At 45.4% G+C, this 9535-nt stretch overlaps 1 protein-coding gene across 1 annotated transcript in view; it reads right to left on the reverse strand.

Annotated features, from left to right (window-relative positions):
* Positions 1-1232: 1232 nt before the first annotated feature.
* Positions 1233-9535, reverse strand: part of CCDC77 (coiled-coil domain containing 77) — a 29653-nt gene continuing 21350 nt past the window's right edge. The window contains exons 10-12 of the mRNA XM_021717517.1: positions 3416-3541; positions 3162-3314; positions 1233-2055 (exon numbers count right to left, since the gene is read on the reverse strand). Coding sequence (XP_021573192.1) covers positions 1909-2055; positions 3162-3314; positions 3416-3541 — 426 coding nt within the window. The 3' untranslated portion in view covers positions 1233-1908. The remainder of the gene's footprint in view (positions 2056-3161; positions 3315-3415; positions 3542-9535) is intronic.

Consider the following 9535-nt stretch of genomic DNA (forward strand, 5'->3'; position numbering starts at 1 on the left):
TAAATGATATGGCATTTAAGAGTCGTTCTTACTCCGCAATTTTCCGATTTAATAAGGCTTTTTGTCTTGCCACGACTAAAAAAGCAGGTCATGAAAAGCCAATTTCCTGTCTTATGAAAAAAAGGAAGAACCATCCACTTTTGTAAATCTCTCCAAGGTCTGGGACTGGGGCCCTCCGAGGAATTCTCCCCCAATTTATCACTGCAAGAAACTGATCTGCTACCACAGACTTTTTCAAAACAGCTAACATCTCTCGCTGGCAGTACAATCACCACTTCCCTTAATGCTATAAGAAAACGTGAGTTGTTTTTGTCCGGGTTAAATCAGAGTGACGCTATACCAAGCTAAGACCAAATGAATTCCCAGAGGGAAGTAAGGTGTCCAGGTACAGAAACAATTATTTTGCCTGAGTGCACATTAGTTTGTCTAAAAGTAGATAAAGTTTTAGTGGCATCACTTTTGTACCATCCTCGCTACCTCCGACACCAGGTGATTTCAAAGGAGTCATTTGCAAAAACTTGCCTGCTTGTACAACACCGCAGAGGCCATGTGACAAGAAAGTAAACTGAGATAGATGAGTTATTAGCGAAGTATAGGCTGGGTGCAGTGGCTCATGCCCGTAATCCTAGCATTTGGGAAGGCTGAGGCACAGGGATTGCTTGAGCCCAGGAGTTTGAGACCAGCCTAGCTGATAAAGCGAGACCCCATGCCTATAAATATAAAAATTAAAAAACTAGCCAGGTGTGGCAGAATGCGCCTATAGTCTCAGCTACTCAGTGGCTGAGGCGGAAAGATCGCCTGAACCCAGAAGGTTGAGGCTGGGGTAAGCTGTGATCAATCATGCCACTGCCCTCCAGTCTAGGTGATAAAGTGCAATCCAGATACAAAAAAACAAAAAACAGCCAGGTGCGGTGGCTTACGCCTGTAATCCCAACACCTTGGGAGGCGAAGATAAGAAGATTGCCTGAGTCCAGGGGTTCAAGACTAGCCTGGACAACTTGGCAAGATCTCTTTCTCCAAGAAATAAAAAAATTAACTGGGTGTGGTAGCCCACGCCTCTGGTACCGGCTACTTGGAAGGCTGAGGTGGAAGGATCGCCTGAGCCTAGCATGTCCAGGCTGTGGCCACTGCACTCCAGCCTGAGTGACAGAGTGAGACTCTGACTTAAAAAAAAAAAAAAGAAAATCAAAGGTATAAACATGTTATTAACAAGAAATTACAGAAAACTCGTATTTTCAATCACATATTTTACTGAAAAGAGTTAATTTTAAAAATATACATTATTTAATATTACTAATAAAACATCAAACTTTTCATACAAGAGCCATTTCAGTTTCACTCACTCTCGTCAAAGAGGCGCCTTGATGTTTCCCGAGGAACACTTTGCTCAAGAGTAGGGTTTCCAGTGCCCTCTAGTGAAACTTCATGAGATGGTCCAAAAAGGTAATGGCGGATCCGCTCCTAACAGCGGAATCGGTGTCTCTTCGCATTTGACAGACTGTGAAATGCTGCCCCCACCCACCTCAGGAGAAAGGCGACCTCTGGGGGGCTCTTCCCCTTGATACTCGGCCAAGCTCACAGCAGAATACTTTCTCCTACGTTTTCATCATCTCTGTCTTAAGAAAACAAAAACCTGTCTATATGGGATGGGAGAAATAATGATATGACCTCCAAGTGATTGAGGCCGAGGCCCCCTCAAAAGTTAATAGGATGTCAAAAATTATGAAGCAAGCTTAGCCTGCAAGTAAAGCTTTCTCAGTGGTCTCGGATTCTTCACCCTGTCTTTATAATAATAGATACCACTACTCTGATCAACTTGGAGCTCCACTTTCTGGGAGCAGAAGACCTTTTTCTCAGGGTTCAGGAAGTGAACTCTTCCAAATTGGGGGCCATTTCCAAAAGTAGACATCAACAGAGTCTAAGTTCATTCTCCAGACCAAACACCTTGGACTTAAGGGTCTTCAGTTCTCCTTGGATCTTATGTGCCCGTCTATTGCTGTCACGGACCTCACACAGAATAGCAAGATCTTGGTTTGCCCGGGCATTCACTGTTGCCTGGAGATTTGAAAAAAAGAAGAAATGATTATGGCATACGCCAGCAAAGAGAAATCAGTCGTAAGGACAGGCTATACTGGCTCCTTTTACAGCATTTTGAGAACATAGGATAAATTTAAACCTTAGTTTGTTCAGGAACTAAAGTTTGTTTTGCCACAACTAAAAAAGCAAGTCATGAAAAGCCAATTTCCTAAGTTTTATGACAAAAGGCAGAACTATCCATTCCTGTAAATCTCTGCAAGGTCTGGAACTGGGGCCCAGAAAGAAAATGTAGAATTAAAGCAGAAAAGGCATGACACTCTTTCTTTCCCTTACAGTAGTAAAGGAGCCCTCAGAGAGAGATCAAAGAACAACAAAGAATGGGTAAATGGAAGAGACCAATATAGAAAACATCACCAGCAAATACACCAAAGAACAACAGAAAGCATCTCCTCTCGTCTATAATTCACCTTGCTTGGAGCACGGGCTAACTGGTTAAAACTCATTAGGAAGGCTCTTGAGGCAGCCTGAATTCTAAAAAGCCGGGTCTGGGAAAAATCACTTCACTAATCAATTACTCACTTTTCCCACTTTTTTTTTTGAGTTGGAGTCTCACTCTGTCGCCCAGGCTGGAGTGCAGTGGCACATTCATGGCCACTGCAGCCTCGACCTGTAGGCTCAGGCGATCCTTCCGCCTCAGCCTTCCAAGGAGCTGGAACTACAGGCGCGTGCCACCGCACCGGCTCATTTTTGATTTATTGTAGAGAAGACGTCTCACCAGTTTGCTCAGGCTGGTCTCAAACCCCTGAGCTCAGGCAATCCTCTTGCCCCGGCTTCCCAAAGTGCTGGGGTTACAGGCTTGGGCCGCCGTACCCGGCATGACGCAATGCTTTGATCTACTTCCTGAAGTGGGAGACATGGCAATCTCTGCCACGCTTAGCTAGACGGCCTGCCTTTGTCTTCCCTCTAGTGTGTACTTGCTGAACTGTCGGGGGCCTTAAAGGCTGGCAGCCAGGAGTGTCTCCCCGCAGGCAAGCCGCACACCACTGACTTTGAGGAGCCCTCAGGACCTTGCTTCCTCACTTCGACCTCGTGTCTCCCCATGTCAAGCCAGGATCAACAGCTACCTTATAGAGCATCTGTTCCAAGTCTTTCAGCTTCTGCCGGAGAACTTTAATGTCTGTCTTAAAGCCTTCAACTTCCAAGACTCGTCGGCGTTCCAAGGCCTCGTAGCGTTTTGTCATGATCTGTAAGCGCTTCCCCATCTTGGTAGTGCGGTCCTAAATATGGGGGATGGAAGGGCACTGTGAGGTGAGAGAGGCATTTCCCCAGCTTCCACCTGTGCGTCCCGCTGCATCTTAAGTGGTGGAGAATCTGGTACCTTGAAGATCTCTCTCCTCATGCCCTCTTCCTCACGAATCCGGGCAAGTTCTTCTTCCAAGGAAATGCACTGCTCTTGGTACATGTGGGACAGCTTTTTCTCTTGTACTAACTTGTCCTTTAGAGACTGCAGATCAAAGGGACAAGAAACATGAATGTGCAGTTCTACAGTGTAGGTAATTTAAGGAGCACTTAGGTAAAGAAAGAAAGAAAAAAAAAAAAAAAGAAAGGGACCGGGCACCGTGGCTCACAACTGTAATCCCAGCATTTTGGGAGGCCGGTGAGAGGACTGCCTGAGCCCAGGGTTTCAGGACCAGTGAGACTTGTCTCTACAAAAAAATTTAAAAATCAGCCTAGTGTGATGGTGCACACCTGAGGTCCCAGCTACTCGGGAGGCTGAGGCAGGAGGATCACCTGAGTGCAGGAAGTCAAGCCTGTGGTAAGCTGTGATTGTGCTACTGCATTCCAGGCTGGGCAACAGAATGAACGCTGACTCATTTCAAAAAATAAAAAGAAAGAAAGAAAAGGATTTCCAAGAGTGAAAAAACAAGATGACAGGAAAGTGACATATCTGAAAACCTCCTACTTCTCGAGTATTCTCTTAAGCCCTTTTTCTTTTATTTTTGAGTAGGAGTCTTACTCCATCACCCAGACTGGAGTGCAGTGGCATGCTCCTGGCTCGACCTGCTGGGCTCAATCCTTCCACCTCAGTCTTCCAAGTAGCTGGTACTACAGGCGCACACCACCACACCTGGCTAATTTTTTGATTTATTGTAGAGACGAGGTCTTACCAAGTTGCCCAGGCTTGTTTTGAACCCGTGAGCTCAGGCAATCCTTTTGCCTCTGCCTCCCAAAGTGCTGGGATTATAGGCGTGAGCCACCACGTCCGGTTTAAGCCCTTTTTCTAAAGTGCACATAGTAGAAATTCTTTTTTTTTTTTTTTTTTTAGATGGAGTCTCACTCTGTCGCCCAGGCTGGAGTGTAGTGGCATGATCACAGTCACTGCAGCCTCAACCTGCTGGGCTCAGGCAATCCTTCCACCTCAGCCTTCCAAGTAGCTGGAAGTATAGGCATGTACCACCACGCCCGGCTAATTTTTTGATTTATTGTAGAGACGAGGTCTCACCAAGTTGCCCAGGCTGGTCTGGAACCTCTGGACTCAGGCAGTCCTCTTACCTTGGTCTCCCAAAGTGTTGGGATTATAGGCATGAGCCACCACATGCAGCTTGGAAATTATTTAAAATAAAACAAATCTTTTTGGCTCTGGGCAGAATCAGACAATGGAGGTCAGAATCCGCTCCAAGTAAGACATGTTGAGGGTTACATTTCTGAAGCTTTTCTTTAAAAGGGGAAGAAACAGTAACAACACTTACACATGCCCCATTAAGCAGCCAAACGATCTTTCAAAGCCTCCATCAATCATGCTACTTTTTTACACGCAACCCCGCAAAGGCACCGCCACGTTCAGAGCTCAGTTCCCATCCCTCATCGTGACCTACAGACCCTCCCTGCTGGCTGCCATCTGCCCTGCCAGCCTCGCACCCCACTTCCTCCTTGCTTGTTCCTCTGCGGCCGCCATGACATGCTCCCTCATCCTTGGACGTACTCCACGGACTGTGAGTTTGCTTTTCCCTCTGCCAGAAATGCTCTTCCCCTAGGTTTGTATGGCAGGCTCAGTCCATCTTTCGGGTCTCAGCAAAAACTGGACATAAGAGAGTGTCTTGTGTGCCCCGTCTAAAGAAGGCTTACAGCAGCTTCATATAATCTTCCTCCTATAATTCTTTTATTTCCTCAATATCACTTTCTATAATCTATGATTTTCTTAGTTACTTGTTATTGTTTCTGTTTGTTCTCACCCATTCAAATGTAAACACCATAAGGGCAGACTTTGTCTTGGTTACTCACTTCTGTAGCTCCACAGCTTAGCCTATTATAGGAGTGCAATGAATGAATCAATCAACCAACCAACATAACAGTCTCATATTTTAAACCCCAAACACAATAATGATCAGCTACTCTATGAAACTGATTTCTTTTGTTTTGTTTTGGTTCTGAGTCGGAGTCTTACTCTTTTGCCCAGGCTGGAGTGCAGTGGCACACTCAAGGCCACTGCACCTCGACCTGCTGGGCTCAGGCGATCCTTCCACCTCAGCCTTCCAAGCAGCTAGAACTACAGGCGCGCGCTACCACGCCCGGCTAATTTTTGATTTATTGTAGAGATGAGGTCTCGCCAAGTTGCCCAGGCGGGTCTCGAACCCGTGGGCTCAGGCAATCCACTCACCTCAGCCTCCCAAAGGCGCGGGATTACAGGCTGAGCCACCGAGCCCGGTTTGTTTTTGTTTTTTTAATGAAAAGCCAATCTGCCAAGGCTACATACTGCCTGATTCCAGCCCCATGACATTCTGGAAAAGGCAAAACTAGGGAGACAATAAAAAGATCAGTGGTTGCCAGGGGCTGGAGGAGGGAGAGACAGACAAGCAGAACATGAAGGATGTTTAGGGCAGTGAAACTTCTCTGTGTGGCACTGTCATGATGGACACATGTCATTACACATTTGCCCATTCCCATAGAATGGGCAATACCCCAGTGAACCCTGGCGTCCACTGGGCACTCGGGGTGACAATGATGCTTCCATGTTGGTTGATTAGTTGTAACCCTTGTCCCACTCTGGTGGGGAATGTTGACAGCAGGGAGGCTGTGTTGTGGGAAGAGAAGGCACACATGGGAAATCTCTGTCCCTTTGGCTCAATTTTGTTGTAAACTGGAAACTATCCTAAAAGAAGAGTCTATTTTTAGGATAATAATAATAAATAAGGACAGCATGGTTAATACACTTGCTACCACCCAGATGAGAAAAATAGAACTGTGCCATCTCTACTCCATGTACTTATTTCTTTTTGGAGTCTCACTCTGTCGCCTGGACTGGAGTGCAGTGGCCGCTCCCGGCCACCGCAGCCTCGACCTGCTGGGCTCCGGTGATCCCTCTGCCTCAGCCTTCCGAGTAGCCGGAATTACAGGCATGCACTACCATGCCCGGCTGATTATTTGTTAATGTAGAGATGAGGTTTCCCCTGCCCAGGCGGGTCTCGAACCCGCGGGCTCAGGCAATCCACTCACCTCAGCCTCCCAAAGGCGTGGGATTACAGGCTGAGCCACCGAGCCCGGTTTGTTTTTTTTTTTTTTTAAAGAAGGAGTCTTGCTAAAAGTTCATCTTGCCCAGGCTGAACTCCTGGCCTCAAGCAATCCTCCCATCTTGGTGTCCTAAAGAGCTAGAATTATAGGCATGAGCCACTGTGCCTGGTGGATATAGGTTCTTTTAAAATTGTACTATATATATATACATTTTGTAAGATATTATTAGCAGTTCTAAAAATAAACTTAGTCAGATCACTGGCAGTGTTACATGATTTTACTGGGCAATAATACATCCACCTAGCCGGGCTTGGTGGCTCAGTCTATAATCCCAGAACTTTGGGAGGCCAAGGCAAGTGGACTGCCTGAGCCTGCGGGTTTAAGACCCGCCTGGGCAACTTGGTGAGACCTCATCTCTACAATAAATTAAAAAATTAGTCGGGCGTGGTAGCATACACCTGTAATTCCGGTTACTTGGAAGGCTGAGGCAGAAGGATCTCTAGAGCCCAGCAGGTCGAGGCTACGGTGGGTGGGAGTGTGCCACTGCACTCTAGTCTGGGCAACAGAGTGAAACTTCAACTCAAAAAAAAAAAAAACTCCACTCATGCTCACTGGTCCATAGACTGATTTTTACAGATGTTTTTCTGAGTGCTAATTTCAGATTATATGATTAGAAGAACTTCAGGAATATTACACACAGCCTACATAAGAATGGACTATTCCTAGGAATGATACAAGAACTAAATCATGGTGTTCTGAGAATTAACACAAGTTCTAAAATATCAAAAATAGCTGGGTGTGGTAGCTCACGCCTGTAATCCCAGCACTTTGGGAGGTGGAGGCGAGAGAACTGACTGAGCCCAGGGGTTTGAGACCAGCCTGGACAACTTGGTGAGACCTCGTCTCTACAATAAATTGAAAAATTAGCCAGACTTGGTGGCACATGTCTGTAATCCCTATTTGGGAGGTTGAGGCAGAAGATTACCTAAGCCTAGCCTAGCAGGTTGAGGCTGTGGTGGCTGTGAGCATGCCACTGCACTCCAGCCAGGCGACAGAGTAAGACCGCATCGCAAATAATAAATAAAATAAAATGTCAAAAATAGCTTTGCTTTTGTTTATGCTATGCTTCATGCAAAATTACCTTATATCAAAATCTTATCTTTTTTTTCAAAACGAACTTCCTCTATGAAATTTTCTCAACAACTTTAGCCCATTTTAAGTTCTCCATTCTTTGAAATTCTGTATCAATTTTATTTTTTTATTTTTATTTTTTGAATTGGAGTCTCACTCTGTCACCCAGGCTGGAGGGCAGTGGCACGCTCCTGGCCACTGTAGCCTCCACCTGCTGGGCTCAGGAAATCCTTCCGCCTCAGCCTTCCAAGTAACTGGAACTACAGGCACACGCTATCACGCCTGCCTGGCTAATTTTCTGATTTATTGTAGAGATGAGGTCTTGCCAAGTTGCCCAGGCTGGTCTCAAACCCGCAGGTTCAGGCAATCCTCTCACTTTGGCCTCCCAAAGTGCTGGGATTATAGGCATGGGCCACTGCACCCAGTCCATATCATTTTTAATATATACCCCTCTTATAACCCAACTCTTCTTTCTATACTACGTCATATTTTAACTGCCAATGTGCATTTTTTCCCCAGTCTGAGTGAAAGCATATGCCTTATTATTCTTTTTGTTTTTGTTTCTGAAGTTGGAGTCTCACTCTGTTGCTCAAGCTGGAGTGCAGTGGCATGCTCACAAGACACCACAGCCTCGATCTGCTGGGATAAGGCGATCCTTCTTCCTCAGCCTTCTAGGCAGCTGGAACTACAGACGTGTGCCACCACGCCCGGCTAATTTTTTGATTTATTGTAGAGACGAGGTCTTGCTAAGTTACCTAGACTGGTCTCGAACTCCTGCCTGCCTTATTTATCATTTATTTTTGCCCCACTGCCACCAGATGTCAGGACAATATCAACTACTAGATGTACACACGCACTAAATAGATTCCTGATGATTATTTACCGAGATTTAGAAATAGACAAGTGATGTTTCTATCTAGAAAAAAGAATATCCCTGGAAGTTAGCAACTCATCAGCTTAACATCAACATTCAGAAAAATACTACATCAAATGATCTAATTGCCTGCAAGAGTATTAAATACCATGAAGCAATCGCTTCTAGCTTTCCACTGAACAAACGTCAGATCCACTTAGTTCTTTTCTTGAGTAAAGGGTACACAGATAAGGGGGAAATGATAGCTTAGTGCCAGGCACGAAGTAGAGTAAATGTCACCAGATGCATGTACAGATCTAGTCGGGTCTATGTGTGCACGTGTAAAGAGAGAGCGACTGATTCAGTTACCACGGGGTCTTTCCCACTCTCAATGAGTTATTTTATTCTGTCTTACATTATGTTCTCAATTACAGACTGGGAAAGTATGGTCTTGTTAAAAATACAAATGGTTTGAAAGTGACACCCAAAAGGCAGTCATTAATGGCCTCGGATTTCAGGCCACTCGATACCCTTAGGATGATCTATCTAATTGAAGGAATTGATCATGTGCTCAGATACGCAGATAATCTAAACTAGGAAGGTTATCCGTAGTCTGGAAAATAGATATAAAGTTACAAATTACCGTAAAAAAAAAAAAAAAAAACTCAGTCCCCTAAAAACAAAACCTAATGAAAAGTCAAGATGCTACACTTAAGGAAAAAAGTGCCAAAAACAAAATGAAAAGAATAAGAACTGGCCAAGTACAAACACATCATACCACGTTAAGAGAAATATAACCTGGGAGGGCCAGAAGACATTTTCTGTCCTGCACTGGTCAGAGATCCTTTCATGTCCAGCTTCAATCATCACACTTTAGAATGGAGGAAGAGCCGGGCTCAGTGGCTCAGCCTGTAATCCCGCGCCTTTGGGAGGCTGAGGTGAGTGGATTCCCTGAGCCCACGGGTTTGAGACCCGCCTGGGCAGTGAGACCTCATCTCTACAATA

This window comes from Carlito syrichta, unplaced genomic scaffold, assembly GCF_000164805.1.
Source record: "Carlito syrichta isolate Samal-C Ts95f unplaced genomic scaffold, Tarsius_syrichta-2.0.1 Scaffold309825, whole genome shotgun sequence".
NCBI classification, from domain to species: domain Eukaryota; kingdom Metazoa; phylum Chordata; class Mammalia; order Primates; family Tarsiidae; genus Carlito; species Carlito syrichta.